Consider the following 18,290-nt stretch of genomic DNA (forward strand, 5'->3'; position numbering starts at 1 on the left):
ACATGAACAAATTTTAAATTTTAAATTCAAATTTTGCACATTAAAATTCAAATTTTGCATAAATGTTATATATCTAATGGTGATAGTCACTGACAGTGTATATAAGATTAATCCTATACTTTAATTAGTTCACTTATCCTTAAAGTGCCTAATCCTATCTTAAATAACCTTAAAAAACAAATGTTTGGACATCCTTTAAGTGTACTTGAATAGTTTTCCAAAATAGAAGATTTCATGTTTTGGAAAGTTTTCCTTTTTAGAAATTGCCATAATTTGGTTACCCATGAAATAAGTATTATTTATTTATTCATTTGCTTTTGTAGAGATGGCCTATATTAATTTAGGTCAAATTTGAATTTGAGGTATGGATCTAGACTTAAGTCCATCATGAATTAAAATTCTTTATATTCAAGTTTGGATTTTGAAACAATCTTGCACTTTTGATATTGTTATTAGGTTTATTTGTCAAAACATAGGTTTTCATAACAAAATTTGGACTTTCAAACTTGCTCAAAGAATATGTGTAAAAAATTGGGCCCTAAGATCCCAGGATCGAGTGTGAGGCCCACATTGAAAATACTACACTTTTAATTTTTAAGGCCTGTGAAATAAGTTTACTACATTTATTTGGAAAAATTTAGTATATACAATAAGTCATTCAGTTCAATTAAGGTGGCATTTGGTTCGCACATCGGAATTGGATTCGGATTCGGAATCAGATATCTTGGGTTTGGAATGAGATCATTCATTCCAATACATTTGTTTGGTTCAAGTATCTGGAATGTGTATCATTACTATAGTTGATGTTTGGTTCGTCGACTCTTTCGGAATGGAATATAATAAATATATTATAAATCACATTGTAAATGATAATTATTGGCTCTTTGTAAATGAGATATAAGAAATTTTTACTAATTAATATATTAGTATAAATATATTAGTAAATTTAGTCTAACTGATTAATAATTTCTATTAGTAAACATGTATAATTATTAGTATAATTGATAATATTAATTATATTACACAAATTAATATACATTATATAATATATATAACTAATATTTTTATTATTATTATTATAAGTTTGTAACTAATTAAATTAAATATTATATATAAAATTAAATATAAATATACAAATGTTATAATATAAATATACAATTATAATTATATAATATATACAAATATTAATTATACAAATATTTTATATAAATGTAATATATATTACATATTAAATATAGTTGTTATTATATATTATTATATTTAAAATAATAATAATAATTATTATTATATAATTTATTAATATTACATACATGTATATATTATAATTATACGCACATATAATATACATTTATAAATATACATATATATTATAAATATATTATTATATAATATTAATAAATTTATAATATATATTATATAAGTATAATTATATTTAACTAAATAATTATAATATATAATTATATAATATAATAATATCATTATTATAAGTTTGTAACTAATTAAATTAAATATTATATATAATTAATTATAATTATATGAAAGTTATAATATAAATATATAAATATTAATTGTACTAATATTTTATATAAATATAATGCATATTAATTAGATATAGTTATTATATATTATTATATTTAAAATAATAATAATTATTATAATTATATAATTTATTAATATTATATACATGTATTTATTTTAATTATATGCACATATAATATACATTTATAGATATACATATATATTATAAATATATTATTATATAATATTAATAAATTTATAATATATATTATATAAATATAATTATATTTAACTAAATAATTATAATATATATTTATATAATGTACTAATATTATAATTATAATATATTATATATATGTATATATTATAATATATAATAAATATAATATATATAAATATTAATTATATCATTGTATAATTATAATATGTAATTGGATTTGTTTCTTGGAATCAAACTTGGGAATCGGACAAAACCCACCAAAATACTTGGGAATGGAGAAACACCAAATTTTTAGAAATCATTCCAAGATTTCAATTCCCATTCCAGTGAACCAAACACCATTTATGGGATTCATTCCATTCCCCGAATCCGATACCCTCTTACCAAACGCCCCCTAAATTATCTAGCCCATCACTGGTTTTGTTCAAAAGAAGTGATAATAATTCAACCAAAGCCCAAATTCCCTTTGGTCCACACGTTAAAATCAACTCTTAGCCCAATTAAATGACCGAACCTAAGACCACCTGGACCAACTCTTTTTAAAACAATCTAACCCATTTAAGTTTGATCCATTTTCCCCAAATTTGGCCCCTTTTTCACCTAATAACCCGACCCATTACCTAGGGCGTAAAAGATTAATGCTGTTTCACAGCTAGTGTATTGAAAATGCAATCACTTTTCATGAATGTTTGCCTGCTTCTGGCACAAGGAATTCCTTTGGTATTCAAGTATTTGTGTAGTTTTAGAAAATCTAAAATATGGCTGGAAATTAAAAGCTCATTTTGATTTATATTTTTTGAAGTTTTTGTAGAAAAATACACTATAACAATTTGATATATATGAGATAAAAAAATAATTGAAACCTGTGTTCAAGGAAAATAAATTTTTTTTTGAGAAATTGAAAAGTAACAATCCAAACAAGGTCTAAGATAATTGAAGGATAAGGAACTTTTATATATTTCCTTCGAAAAATTTCTAATGTTTTATCGAAAATTCCTTAAGTAAACTTTGTTTCTTTTTTTTTTTTTCAATTTTTATTCCTTAAATGTAAAACTCAAGCTAGTGATATACGCCAAATATTTGTGTAAGAATGGGTGTAAAGTATCATTCAGTAAATAATTAGACCAATATGTATCAATACAGTATCATTGACATTTTCATTGTTCAGTCGACAAAGTGTATATAAGATGCCAATGACTTTGTACCTTTTTCGATTCTCATACAGATTTGGGAAAATTAAGGTAGAAATATTTAGCACAAGAGAAGTTTATTAGTTCTAGTGAAATTTATGGACTTTTAACTCCTGTGAATTTGAGGAGTTACCCGGTTTATTGATAAAAAGAAAGAATAAATAAACCTAGGAAAAATAACATCGTCGACCCTATATTTTATGTTAATTACAAATCTTCCTATTATAATTGCTCCGCAGTATTATCATCCTCAAATGCATTCTCGCCCAAACTAGCGAAACAAAACCTGCTTGAAAAGCCAATTCAGTTGAGTTTAATTAAGTATCAAAGATGGTATTCTGATTTTTTTTTATTTTGTCTCCAACCAACCTCTTTGAGACACTTGACTACTGTCTGTTTCAGGAAAAGAACTATAATCTGTAAACTGTATACATTAGACAAATTAGGCAGATAAAGCTTGGGAAAAAATGTTTGGCCTAGCTAGGAATGTGACTAAGATGATCAGATTCTTTAATGTTATAAACATGTCCATGCAATAAATATAAGAATTATTTTATGCCTAAGCATATAAGATAATAAAAAAAATATTACATCGTTTAGGAATACTTGTATGAATAATAACTAGACATACTTATTACAAACTGTTTACAATGAATAGTAGCATATTAAAAAAAAAAAGGATTAATCACATTTTATTCCCTTAAAAAATACTCCATTTCTCAGTTTACCCCCCTAACCTTTAATTTTCTTCACTTAACCCCCTTTAGGACAAAATTACCCTTGCATTATTTTGACTTTTCATTTACCTTGTTTTCCTTTCTTTTATTTCTTTTCCTCTTTCTTCTTTATTTAATTCTTCCTCTTTCCCACAAAAATCTTCACCTTAATGATTGAAATTAAAAAGAGGAATTGCAGAGATCTATCTTCTCCTTAAATGATTAAAAAAAATATTCAAATCACTTTCCTAAAATATAATTTTTTTAGCCTTTCAATTCTTTTAATTTTGGGTTTTCCTCTTTTCTTTCTAGTTTCTCATTTTATTCTCAAGAAAATATCTTAAGATGAAATTATTTTCCTTTCTTTTATTTCTTTTTCTCTTTCTTCTCTCTTTCCTTCCCAATAGAAATTCCATTTCAACGAAAATTTTTGTTTGAGTTTATAATTGCATATTTTTGGGTGAAGGTTTAAAAAACATCAAAAACTAATTTTGATTTTTTGTATGATGCCACGTGTCACAAATTTCAATTAATGATTATTAATCAGGTCATAATTTCATTTTTAAGATGTTTTCTTGGAAATAAAATGAGAAACTAGAAAGGAAAGAGGAAAACCCAAAATTAAAAGAATTGAAAGGCTAAAAAAATTGTATTCTAGGAAAGTGATTTGAGTATTTTTTTAATCATTTAAGGAGAAGATAGATTTTTGCAATTCCTCTTTTTTAATTTTAATCATTAAGGTGAAGATTTTTGTGGAAAAGAGGAATAATTAAATAAAGAAAAAAGAGAAAAAGAAATATAAAAAGGAAAACAATGTAAATGAAAAGTCAAAATAATACAAGGACAATTTTGTCCTAAAGGGGATTAAGTGAGTAAAATTAAAGGTTAAGGGGTAAGCTGAGAATTGGGATATTCTTTAAGGGGATAAAATGTGATTAACCCAAAAAAAAATGTTACATCGTTTGGGAATTGGTGTAGTAACAACTGACTCTTGCTAATTGTTTTTATTTTATATATACTCTTGCGTAAATATTTTAAACTTTGGGATAGAATAGAAGAACCATTAATATAAAATGATGGATATGGTTGATCGACATATTTATTATTATACTTACTAAAGTTTGGATTACAAAATTTTATGCTGTCAAAAAAAAGGGAAAAAAAAAAAGAAAGCTGAAGTTTGGCATCATGATCTAATACAACGCGTACTAGGTAAAGTGGATTGTCAAGATACTATCATTATAGCTTACATCATGTAAGTTCCATGAAGAAAATGATTTTGATGTTTTACTCTCTACTCGCAATTTGAAATTTAACTAGGCATCAAAACATAATTCCTCGAAAACATTCCTTTTACCTTAAATGTTAGATACTTGCACAGTCAGAATTTTTCCTTTAAAAAATTAAATACATCCATTCCCAGAAGTTAACATTTTTATTTTGCTGCAACTGCATCAATATTAAACTACTTTTGAAGAAAAACCCAATTGAATTTTGGGTGAAGGGGTACAAGACGAATTCTCTCCTAGTTTATATTTATTTATTTTTTGTGTTTAGATAGCAAAATAGATATTAAAATTTGACACTTACAAGTCGGAAGGTATGATTTGATCACTCTTAAATGATACCAATAAACTAATTCAGTACCACCTAAAAATTTTCTATAATTGTGCTATGCTACAAAAACAGGTGTGTTAAAATTCCAACTTATGAGTCTATGTCACCATATTTTTTTTTTCTGTGTGTTATTTTTGTTTTCCATTTTCCAAAGGGAAGATGCCACTCTTATTTCTTGTACTAGCTCCGTGAGAAGAGACTCTCTCATTAAATAGTACAAAAGAGTCACACACACACACACACATAATCCTTATAAGCCACTCTTTTTTCTTTCCTTTTTTTTTTTTTTTTTTGTAATATGACATATGATTGATAAAAGAGGATTGCAAATATAAAAAGGTGACTAGAAACGTATTTATGAAATTTGTAAACAATTTTTTCCCAAACAATAACATATGAAAACAAACAAGCACAAATTATAATGTTACAGCAATTTTTGGTAAAATGCCAACATTGTCCCTTGCAAACTTTTATATTGATGGCATTTTCTAGTTTGAGTAGGAGGGATGATATTGGCATTTTAATATATAACTTTTTAGTGTAAGGTGTGGTGTGTGGTTATATAATAGGGTTTCCCCTCCCCCTTTCCGTCTATCCCACATCGATTGTGAATGGTGTGTGTGTGTACTATTTAAGGTCCTTAGTATAGCCTGAAAGTCAGCATGTCTTTTGGGTTGGGCTGTAAGTTTCCCTTAGGTAGTGTGTGTGTGTGTTATTTATGGTTGTTGATGGATAAGGAAAACCATGGAGTGGTAAAAGCCGTTGACGATTGTGAGTGGTGTGTGTGTGTATTACTTAAGGTTTGGCAATAGTCTTGGTGTTTCCCCTCCCCCTTTTCCTCTATTCCACATCGATTGTGAGTGGTTCAGCATGCCTTTTGGGTTGGGCTGTGGGTTTCCTTTAGATAGTGTATGTGTGTGTTATTTAGAGTTGTTGATGGATACGGTTTCATAATAGGGTTAATTTCACTTCCAATCCCTTAACTATGTTTAGATTGTAGTTTGCATTCTAAACTATTAATTTCAGCACTTAACTACCTTTGACTTACTAATTTTTGCAATTTCCTACAATTGACCAAACTCCAGCAAATAAAAACAGAGTCGGCCGGCCATAGATTGATAGAAATACCCTTTTATTCCTTGCAAAACTCTTTTCCTTCCACCAGAAACTCATCCAGCTCTTATACTTTCAAACTTTCTCAAACCAACAATAAGTACCAAATGCAAGTTATCTCTTTCCCATCACATTGACAATGGTTTCTAGTCATGGAACGATCACTTTGCCCTAACATCGCGTTAATTATTGCCATCACCATGGTCATATCCTCTATACCGACCACCTGAGCCACCACTTCTCCTGCGGTAGTAGTTGCATCATGCCATTAGATTATCAAAGAATCAATTACTCTCAACCCTAATCGAGCCAGATGCCTTGTACTTTATTAACCCTCCTCAGATGTGGGGTTAAAAAGTCGCTATCACGTTCTTAACCCCATTCAAATTATGAGTTTTTCTAGAATTAAGGATGGCAATTTCTAGGCCTTTTCTTGTTGCCAACCAGGTTGAACATAAAAAAGTAGTGCCTAACGTTCCAATTGATTCCTTTTTTTTTTAAAAAAATTGTCTTTGACAGAAAATCTAACCTTTAAGAGAGATAGAGAAATAAGCTTTTGAGAGATGATGAGTTTTGCTAAAAAAGCGAAAAGATTGGAAAAGTTGAGTATAAGATTGAAAAACAATTTCTTGATCGTGTATTTTCTCTTACTAAGGTAAATTCGACTATTTTATAAAAATAATTGTTGAAAAGTTTTTCAGATTAGATAAAAACTTTTACAAGTATGAATAAATAAACTCATTTCGATGAAAAAATTACTTCAACATACATGAATAAAAAAACTAATTTCAATGAAAATTATTTTAGCATAGAACCTTTTTAGTTTAGACTATACACTAATGCTATTAGGGAGTATAAAGTGGCAATTTGTAACAAAAAAAAGTGCAAAAATGAGTTCAACTAAAGCCAAAACTGTAAATTCAACAATTAATTATGAAACTAATTCTAACCAATTTAGCCAAATATTACATACACAATATGATTTTGTAGGAAGTTGGTATTACACGTTCACTTTTTTTCTTTGAAGTCCAATTAAATCAACACTTTTAGGAGTACAAAAAAACTTTACTAAATATTTTTAATTTTTAGTGTAGATTATAAGATAGGGAAGCGTGAACTGTGTTTACCTACTTGTGAAATAGAAGCAACGAAAAGAATAAAGGAGCAATGTTTAGGTGCTCATTTTTGACCAACAATCATCAAGATGATTCCTACGGAAATTGAAATAGATAAGCATGGCAGTTGAAATTTTTTAGTTTCCATTAATGTTTTGAAACTCAGACCGTTAATTGAACTGATAAGGTGTTCGATCGAGATTTAACCGATCGGATCAATTCAATCCTAGTTCAATGAATGTTTTAAAAATAATTTATATAAATATATATGTACAAAATAAGACATGCAATGGACTAATTTAAAACTTTATATGATGAAAATTTTAATATTTTCAAAGAATTTAGATTTTCACAAATAAAAATTTTAAATTATAAGTTGCAACAAATAAATTTTATCTCAGTCTCACTTGTATCTACCAAAAAATAATTTTAAATCCAACCCAAAAATACCACAATATTCTAAAATGATACAAAATTCACGTCCATGGGAGTTAGACATTGTGAGTTTAAATTTTTAATTCACGTTTTTAGAATTTAGATATTGCAACTTAAAAAAAAAGTTTGGAGTTTAGAGGAAGTTAGGAAAATAGAAAATAGGGATGCAAACTTGATAAGAGGCAAAAAATGAGAAGAAAGTGAGTGGATGTGGCATTTAATAATTAGTCTTTAGAGTTAAGGAAAACCTATTCTTATATATATATATATATATATATATATATATATTCAATTTAATAGACAAAAAAAAAAAACAACCGGTTCAACAATTCAATCCGGTTCACACGGTTTAAATGGTTTTTACAGATTTTAAATCCAGTCAACCCGAGGTATGAACCGGACCGGACCTATGACCGATCCATGGTCCGGTTCGGTTTGGTTTCAAAACAATGGTTTCCAACGTTAGTTAGTGATGTTTCACTGCACCTTCTCCAACTAAAGTTAAACAAGCATAGTTAGTAAAACCAATCCCAACCAGTGATAATCAGTTCATACATGTGTTCCTTGGCCAAATATGCATCGCGAAAAGCCGAGAATGAATGTATAAGAGAGGATCCAATCCCCTTATTTACTGTGTGAATACAGAAAATTTTAATACTTGAATGCCTTTTAATGAGTGCTCTCATTAACCAAACCCATATTAATATATGGATTAACTTTTTTATGTATTAACAATGTAGTAATTTTTTTACACTAATAGTTTTATTTATATGTCATGTCACATATGCATAATTTGAATTTTAATTTTGAATTCATGTTATGTAATATGATCTAAACCTGTCAGTGTAAAAAAAAAAATTAGACGCTAATAGTGCATAAAAAAGTTATGCTTAACATATTATAAATATTAATTTTTTTTATACTAACAACTTTGAATGTGTGTGATAAGTGCATGTTTTGAAAATTTTGAATTCATATTATATGTGGTATAACATAAAAAGTAGTGTATACTTAATATATTACTAGTTGTTCAAAATCACTTGTAGCTAGTTTGGGAGGAAGAAACTGAAAAGAGCAAAAAGGTTTTGAAAGGATAATAAAATTTTCCATTATCTGGGAGCAAAAATGTGAAGGAAATTGCTAATGGTAAAAGGGGGGGTTTGAATGTAGGGGCTGTTCTTATTTTACCGGAGGGGTTTGAATTAGCTCCCCCGATCGTATTTCTCCCGAGATTAAAGAAAAGATAGGCAATTTGTTTGTCATTTTTCATCTGTGAATTGTTAATCAACCCACCTCATTCATCGACTCTATGCAATCTAATATTTCTTTCACACGAGTTCTAAATTCTTGATCAATGGAGGAACAATATCACCATTTTTGTTCAATAAGATACCAAAGAAAAGATTTGGAAGGATTTTATCTCTCTTCAAGTAAAGGAAAACTTTCCGCCCAAAATTAGTCAAAAAGGGAAGGAAAGTGCGAAAGTCCTCAGTGAATTCTCGAATATGACAAAACTACTTTTAAAATCTCAATACAAAAAATTTTAATTTTCAATGAGTCCCCCCACTACAAAACACCTCCTTTCACTTTATAGAAAGAACATATTTGAAAAGTAATTTATTTAAATATCTTTTCTTTTCATTTGTATTCAACTTACAAAAAAAAAAAAAAAAAAACCTACTCACCTTCTTTTCTTTATTAAAACTTTCAAAGAATAAGTCCTTTTCCATCCTTTCTTTTCTTTTTTAACTTACCCTTTCTCTTCTCTTCTTTTCTATTCTAAACTCCCAAACTAGCTATTAATCATTGAATTGGTATTTACGGGAAACAAAATGAATTGTTTTTCCTGTTTTCCGAGCGTACCCCCTTCCACCTTCCCTTTTTATCCATTCTCAATCTCACACGCCACGTCGAAGAAATACGCACACATACACAAACACACAGTCACACACTTCATACACTGAATATCCAACACAGATTGCACAGTACACTACTTTTGAACTGCAACTGTCTCTAACTTTCTATACCAACCCTGCAGAAACCAATCTTCTCACACTTCTGAGCTGGTCTTCTTCCCATCAAATTTCAATATCTATTTCTTGTTCATACTTGTCGTAACTACTAATAGAGTCTCTTGATCTGGGCTTTTGCTATTTTTCATCCTAAACCCATATTTCAATCCATTTTGCTCAATTCCTAGCTGTTAACAGCATGTCATAGAAAAGTTCATCTGGGCTCTTGGTGGATTGGAGTTTTATCTCAAGATTTGGGAGATTCTCACCAATGGGTCTTCTAATCTTGCAACTGGTGAGCTCAATTTGTATTGGAGACTCTGGAAGCGAAATTAATTGTGTTGAATTGGATTCTGGGTTATAGTTCCTTAGCTGCACTGAAATTATGGATCTGGGCTATTTCAATTTGCTTCAAGTTATTAGCTTTTCTTTGATGAATTTGTAGATGATTTTGTACATATGCTTAATGATCTGATTAGACCTGTTACTGTTGAGTTCTGCTGTCCGACCTGGGAAAAATTCTGTCTTTGACATGGTAACAGTTGTAATTTAAGGTTTGTGGTAGAATTTTGTACTCTTTTAAATGTGGATTTCGGCTTGGTCTATTCCAAATTGGTAGGATTTTTTTTCCTTTAATCTTTTGACAGTTTCATTGTACTCGCATTTTCAATAGTAAATTAGCTTGAGATGCTTTTACTTAATCAGATGTTGATTAAAAGGATGTACCTGTGATATTCATTTCAGCAGCTTACCACCTGAATTGGCATTTCAGATAATCCTTTCTATTTGTGCAACTTGTCACATTGACTTTCTCCCTTAGAAACTCTTCATATTGGCAATATGATTTTATAGCCAGGTTGAAACTTGTTAAACAGAGGAAGATTCTCAATTGATAAGCTTTTTATATGAGTATACATAAAGTTTACATAGGAGTGGAATATGTATGAAGTTTCAAGATACGTTGTTAAATTATTTTCTTTAATTTCTTCTCCAGTGTTCACAAAATATGCATGCATTCTTGTGATTCTATGTTACTATAGAAACTAGAGGTTAGTGTTGATTTTTAAATGCTTCTCTTCATTTGGCAGATGTATGTATCATGTGTTTGATGTTCTTTGAGGGTAATGGGTAGAGGTCGAGGAAAGGGAAAGAAGCTAACAGTGACTAACAATGATGATGAAAGTGGGGAGGAAGAAAAAATTCCTGCTCAGAAGAGAAGGGGAAGACCACAGAAACTCCTTAAAGATGAGATGGATGAAGAAGGTTCTGAGAAAATAGAGTTGGAAAACAGTGACGACACAAAAACTGGATCATCTAACAAAGAGAGTAAAAGTTCTTCTGTAGACAATGTAAAAAAGAGGAGACGAAATTCTCTACCAAAGGAGAAGATTGATTCAGGGAAGGAGGAAAATGGCAACGGAACCTTGTCTGCTTCTGGTGAACCAGTCAAGTATAATGGTTTTCGGAGTAATGGGAACAGAAGGAAAAGCAAGCCTCGTCGAGCCGCTGAAGCAGTTGTTGAGTGTCAATAACTGTAGGAGTTGCTGCAACAGAGATTAGTCAATTCCTTATTCACCAAAGCAGACAGATCTCCTGCCAGATCCTGGATTTTGTTATTTTCCTTGTACTTTCGTGATTTTGATAGTCCTTTGTCGGAAAATCCTTCGTGAATTTCAACTGAAAATCAGAACTGATCAAGGTTTCATCACCATCCTGACTGTCACCTTTATTCCCAGATATGAGTTGAATTGTCTGTTATTATGCGCATGTGGTTTCTCTCTGTTCTAAGAGTTTGATATCAGTGCCTCTATGGTATACGCTGAATTCCCAGAAGGCAAATTTTGTTCTTGCAGATGCTCCTCTTTTGTCCTAGACTGTACAATTTATGACCTCAAGTTCCTAAATATTTTGCTTGTTTGATTTGAAAGACTAATAAGAAATATTATTGTTACAAGTTGAAAAGTTCTCTCAGTGTATTTTTGCTTTCATCAATCTCCAAGTTATGTTGATTCATCTCTATGATCTGTGGACACAAAATATTGATCTCTTGTAATTGATAATGTCATCTACCAGGGAGTTACTGCTGTCCTTTGCGTTCTTTTTCCTTTCATTTTGAGTCATAATGGATGTTCTGTTCTCTATAACTATGGGGAAATGCCACATCTCTGGTCTTTTCACTGCACATACAAGAGAACCTTTCCCTTTTCCTCGGAAGTTAAAATTGTTGTGCCCTTGTTCTGGATATGATTACGTTTGTTCTGCACACCTACAATCTGTGGTTGCATGCTGAATGGGCGTTTTACTCCTGAATTTCAGAGCAGTTGTGCTCTTTGTAAACTGCCGTTGAAGTTGTGTTAAGTGGTTTCAGAATCATGAATTGAAAAGTTTGAGCATGGATGAACTTAATTGTGGAAGTTGCTTCTAATCATGATGGTCCTTCAGCTGGAATCTGAGTGGCATTACCCTTGCAGCAATCAATGTTTTTATACTTCGGATTTGAGTAGTCTATTTTTTCAGTCAAAGGAAAATATTTTGTGTCTTTGTTTACAAGAAGACTTCATTCATTCCATAGATATATTTTAGGTGCAAGAGCCTTTGGAAGTATAACTTGTTTGGTTTGAAGTATTTGCATTAGCTTAAATTTGATTCGAGGCTTACGTTAACTGGCTTTCCTCTGTTGAGCTAGAATCTAGTGAATTACCTACTCTGAATCTGTGAATGAGCTTTTTTGTTCTGAAACGATGGTCATAGGCTACCTACTAGGTCATGACTTTGAAAGCTTTGATTATGTGTAGTCTGGATGTTCAACCACTAAAATGGTAGAATGTACCATGTTTCCTTGATGGTCTTGATGGTCATGGGCTACCTACTGGTCTGGATGTTAAACTACTAAACTGGTAGAATGTGCTATGTTTCCTTGATGTGGTGTTGCCAAACCTTCATCTGTTACTGATAACAGATTCGAGAAATCGTGGTGATTTAGGTTTTAAGATTTGAATACTATTGAGGATCTTCTCATTTTTTTCTTTTGGAAATTTTCCTGTAGAAAAAATGTAAAAGTAGTCGACTGCAAACTAACGGATTGCAGAAACCATAAGAAAAAGAATCCTAAAAAGTGAAGAATCCAAATAATACAGTGCAGCTGGAATTGCCATATTATAGCTGTATATATGACCTTCAAAATCACCCAAAGAAAAACAATTGAATTCTGCATATACATGATTAACTACAATCAAGCACATAAACAACTAAAGAATTGATTTAACAAACTAATTAACCATCTATAATCATGGAAATGTTTAGACCTTAATCAGAACAAAGTGCAACCACAGCTGCACCATTTCTTCAGGCTTCAATCCTCTTCACAATATACTTCATAATTGTTCATATACTTCTTTTTGAACTTTATTCTAGATTGAGCAAGTGATGCATGACTCGATTAAAAGGGCGTTTATTATTGCTTCTAGTTTGTTATGGATGTTGAATTTGCCTCTCTCTTCTTCTGTCAGGAACCCATGTTGGAGAACATGCTACACTGGAATTGCTAATCTTTGAAGCCCAGGATTGACATCTGAAAAAGGCAAATTCTTTTCAATCACCAAAAACAGGGTCCTCTGCCGCGCCCAAAATTGTTTATGTAATTGTTCAACACCAGTGGAAATTGTGGTTGTTTTTTTCCCTCTGGAGGAGGACTAGAGTCACCAGTTTGCTGCATCGTCACTTGATCATGAATATTGATCACAAGAGGCTCTTCTTAAAAGTCTTCATCTTTCTTTGCCCACACAATTCCTTTGAGGCTGTTGATTTTTGCTCAAAGAATGGTTCTTGTTGATAAAGAATGAGCAAACTGAACTCGGTACTTTTTGCCGACCAAACCATTCTTTTCCCTTATCCTCCAAAGCATTCTTCAAAGGTACTGCCTATTCACTTGATGGACAAAGTCCAACCTCATCAGCAGAATTCTTCTTGTCTTTGGCAATCTGGTTCTAGTACTTCTTTGCAAAAGAACCAATTTTTTACCCTTATTCACCAAAGATTTTTTGAAAGGCACCATTTTTTTTTTTAAATCAAGGGACAAAATCAACTCATCTTGAATAGAAATGAACCTTGCTCTGCAAAGATTAATTCTCTTTCGAGGGCATAGGTGAAAACTTAAAACCACCATTCTTGATTTTCCATGTGATATGGTGATCAGAATTCTAGAAACAAAAATGCAAATTTTTAGCTAGAATTAAACAGTATATTTCAACAATGAAATCTGCAATTCAAATTCTCATTAATTGATCTAATTGAAGTAACAGAGCTACAGAAAAAGTGGAACAGGAAAGAAGGGGAATTGAGAATGCAGGAAAACTTGGCGAATAAGGATGAGAGAGAAACCTCGATAGAGCAATCTTCGCCAAGTTGCATACGCAAAACAGGATCCAAAATCTGACGAAATACATCCAATCCTACTACGATACAGCTACTGCAAATAACTAACTCCACATCATCCTGCTTACATTGTGAAAAGTGAGCAAATGGAAAGTGATAGCTTGAGCCAAAGCTTCACGCATGCACTGCTTCTTGGCGAAGTAAAGCGTGATCCAAACTCGCGCCTTCGTCCCCAATCTTCCAGTAATCAAACCAGGTCTCTCTTCTCGGCTTCGCGCCTTCGGTACAAAATAGCAGAAATAACAGCATTTCAACCTACCCTTTCACCATTTGGGTTTTGTTAATTTCCTTAAGCTGTTTGTCTTTTTGGAAGAGCATTTACCAAGAGAAAATAGTTGCTTTAGTTCCTTATCTAAATGGATCTAGCAAGATTAGCATTTATCTGAGCAGTAATTTTAAGGTATACTACTAGTATCACTCCGTAGACAGCATGGCAGAAGAATTGTAGAAAGGGTAAAATACAAAAACCCCCTTATGTTTTGGGGTTCGGTCACGATGCCTCCTCATTATTTAAAAACCCTCACATAATCCCCTTGTACTTTGGATTTCTTTGAAACTTGGACAGAAATCATCCAAATTAGCAGAGTTTGAATGCACGCGCGTGTCCAGCAAGTTTCAAGAACAAGAGTATATATGCGGCTTAGTCGACCATTCACAAGACAATAATATATGTTCAAATGAAGTTTATTGAAGATTAGAGTTTAGGAGCTTACAACGTCAAAACTTGCTTGATTGTTGATTGAAGCTTCCTCCCAAGTTTAAAGTCTAAACGAGTTTGTATTTTAGAGAGAAGGAGGAGGATTTCTTCACCTTAGAGAGAAGTGAGTTGAAGGAATTGTGGCTCTGTTTGGATTCAAGTATTTTTCAAAAACTAGCTTTTCAAATATAATGCTATAATAATATATGAACAAAAACAACTCCAAAACACCTTATCCATACAACATATAAAATACAACTCACAAATATACAAAAACATTTTAAAAAATTAAATTTTACAATATCTTCCACCTATCATCACCCACCAACCCCACCCACCATTGCCACCACCCCCTCCTTCTTTGTTTCTCCTCCCTCTTCTTTCTTTCTTCCTCCTTTCTTCCTCCCCTCTCTCTCTTTCTCGCCACCCCTGCCTCTCCCTTCCCCACTCTAATCTAGCTTCAACTAGATTGTGATAGGGAAGAGGGGAGGGAAGGGGAGGGGCCAGATCGGGAGGGGGGGAAAGGGAGGGGCGGGGGGTGGCGAGGAAGAGAGGGGGGGACGAGAAAGAAGGAAAAAGGAGGTGGTGACTACTGTGGATGGGGGTGGTGGCAGTTATGAGTGGTAGTGTTAATTTTTAAAAAGAACTTTAAATTTTTTTAATTTTAAAAAATACTCCAAAATATATTCCAAAATTCCCTGCAAAAACACCACATCAAATCTCCTGATCTGGCCCCTCCCCTCTTCCCTATCACAATCTAGTTGAAGCTAGATTAGAGTGGGGAAGGGAGGGGCGGCGGGTGGCGAGGAAGAGAGAGGGGGAGGAGAAAGAAGGAAAAAGGAGGTGGTGGCTATTGTGGATGGGGGTGGTGGTAGTTTTGAGTGATAGTGTTAATTTTTAAAAAGGACTTTAAAATTTTTTTAATTTTAAAAAATACCCCAAAATATATTCCAAAATTCCTTGCAAAAACACCACATCAAATGGTGAGTTTGAGGGGTATTTATAGCAAAATTTTTGTTTTATAACAGTACTTGCTACAATATATATTACCTATAGTGTTGCTACAATGTGCGCTACAGTGTACAATATAGTTTTTACTGTCATGTTTGCACAGTATCTTGACGGATCTCTATTGTGATTTTCAACATTACTGTTTACAATTGTTTATTGTTTGTACAACTTATTAAATTTGTGAGAAAATTCATAACAGCTGGTTCTTGTTTAGGTACTTGTGGTTTTCCTTCTGATTGTAATTGAAAAAAGATTTGTTGGAGTTGTTGGACATATTCTTGTTTATCCGTAATTGAGGCTAGGTTTGCTACTGTTATAGACTTCTGCTGCAAAAACTGGCTTGTTTGTAGATCTCTTGATTTGATTGATTTTGGATTCTTTTCAAACCATGCTTGAATGTTTGTTGGTTGAATGAAGTCTTTTGTAAATGCTGGCCACAATTTCGTATACTCCTATCAGATAAGGATTGGAAGAAATTGGGTTTGTTTGAGATATTCATACTTCTACTGATATACCCATGCTACAGAAAAGATTGAAGACTAGTGTAGGCTGGTGAGAATATAATTGCTTGGTGATTCAAATTAGTTGGTAACCTTCTTTCACATCTGGTGCGAGTATCTGCAGGTTTGGTCAGTGTGCATTCCACCAGGTTACAAACCAGGCAAGGAAATTGTACTTCTTTGTCTTCATAAAATAGAGTAGGTGTGAATGCTGGTTTAGTTCATTTTGTAATGAAAAGGTATGAAACGAAGATGCCTTATAATCCCAATAGGTTTATCCAAGAGGATTAAAAGGAATTGTGAATGGTTTAGGTCAACTTAGGTTGATTCCCTATTCAAAGGGCCTAATAACTTTGGGAATTTGTGCCCAAGAATGGGTATTGACTATGGGATTACCATTGTTGTCTTTTTTCTATGGGATTACCATTCTTGTCTTTTAATTCTCTGTCATGAGGTTTGAAGGTTATAGACTAGGAATCTGTCAAGATAAGTTTATGTTATAGACTGGGAATCTGTCAAGATAACTTTGTAGTATTTTAGGGTTTCAGTTACTGTTTGAAGTACAAAATGATGGTTTGGAGGGATAATAGATTTGGCAAATTTGTTTGGGTCATTTTGTAGATCTAGCTCAGTTAGGATGAGGTTCATGAATGAATTTGTTTTAAAGTAGTTGCTAGGGATGGTTGGTTTAAATGATTTTTGTTTGGACAATTGTTTTCCTATATTTGGAGCAGGGGGTTTTAATTATTGTTGACAACTTGGACTGAGAGTACCAAATTGCTTAAGGTTTAGATAAGCAAGTGCCTTTGTTCCTCAACCATAGAGCTCTAGCTCAGTGGCCACCACCACTCTTGGTGGGGTGGGAGGTCAGGGGTTCAATCCTTGGCTCCCATCAAATTGTCACTTTAGGTGGCAGTCTTAATTGACTTTCTTCGATTCCTTCCTTTCCCCCTAGATTAGGATAGATTAGGTTATAGGAATTCTGTCGTTTCGACAAAAAAAATAAAAGTGCTTTTGTTCCTCTTCTTCAACCATATCAACCCATGATTTTAATGGAAGAGAAAATAGGGGTTGTACCAGGCTATTGGCTCGTATAGGTTTTGGGTCAGTTGGAAATATTTCAATCATGGGTTGTTTCTCAACCTTTTTGGATGTTTGGGATGAATTTGAGGAGCTTGGTGAGTTTGAATCGGGGTTTTGTGGGTTTATCAAGTGACAAAGTGAAGTTTCTTGGGCCTCTAAGGCTGCTGCTATTGCTTTTTCTTTCTGGTCATTATTTTCTCTACAAGACTTCACGAGTTAGATAATTAGGAAACGAGTTTGAGGACTCTTTAATATATTCAATCTCAAAATTAAAGATTGATAAAATTATTTGCCAGCTAGTATAAATCTGTTTCGAGACAAGGTTTTTAACATTTTTTTCTAAAATATGTTTTGCTAATTTACAATCTACTGTTAATAAAAACTTTTGGTTTAATAACTCTCCTTGAAATTTTGAAACACATAAAGCAATAGCTAAAACTTCTTTTTTAATAGTAGAATAGTTTTGTTGGGAATTATTCCAATGTTTAGAGGTAAAGGCAATAATTTGTTCTTTGCCATCTTTAGATTGTTTGGTATGCCACCATAACATGTATCTGAGGCATCAGTTTCAACTATTTTAAGGATTGCTTGATTAGGGAGAGAACGACAAGGAATGAATTTCATTTCGG

General features: G+C 32.0%; 1 protein-coding gene across 1 annotated transcript; it reads left to right on the forward strand.

Annotated features, from left to right (window-relative positions):
- The first annotated feature begins 9,836 nt into the window (after positions 1 to 9,836).
- On the forward strand, positions 9,837 to 11,898 carry LOC113714116 (uncharacterized). Its single transcript, XM_027237936.2, has 2 exons — positions 9,837 to 10,231; positions 11,025 to 11,898. The coding sequence occupies exon 2, from the start codon at positions 11,061 to 11,063 to the stop codon at positions 11,466 to 11,468; it is 408 nt and encodes a 135-aa protein (XP_027093737.1). The 5' UTR covers positions 9,837 to 10,231; positions 11,025 to 11,060; the 3' UTR covers positions 11,469 to 11,898.
- Positions 11,899 to 18,290: the final 6,392 nt, after the last annotated feature.

Source organism: Coffea arabica, chromosome 1c, assembly GCF_036785885.1.
Source record: "Coffea arabica cultivar ET-39 chromosome 1c, Coffea Arabica ET-39 HiFi, whole genome shotgun sequence".
In the NCBI taxonomy this organism is placed as follows: domain Eukaryota; kingdom Viridiplantae; phylum Streptophyta; class Magnoliopsida; order Gentianales; family Rubiaceae; genus Coffea; species Coffea arabica.

What these genes read in the sequence shown, in the direction of transcription:
- LOC113714116 (XM_027237936.2), top strand. Translation starts at nt 11,061, where the DNA reads ATGGGTAGAGGTCGAGGAAAGGGAAAGAAGCTAACAGTGACTAACAAT.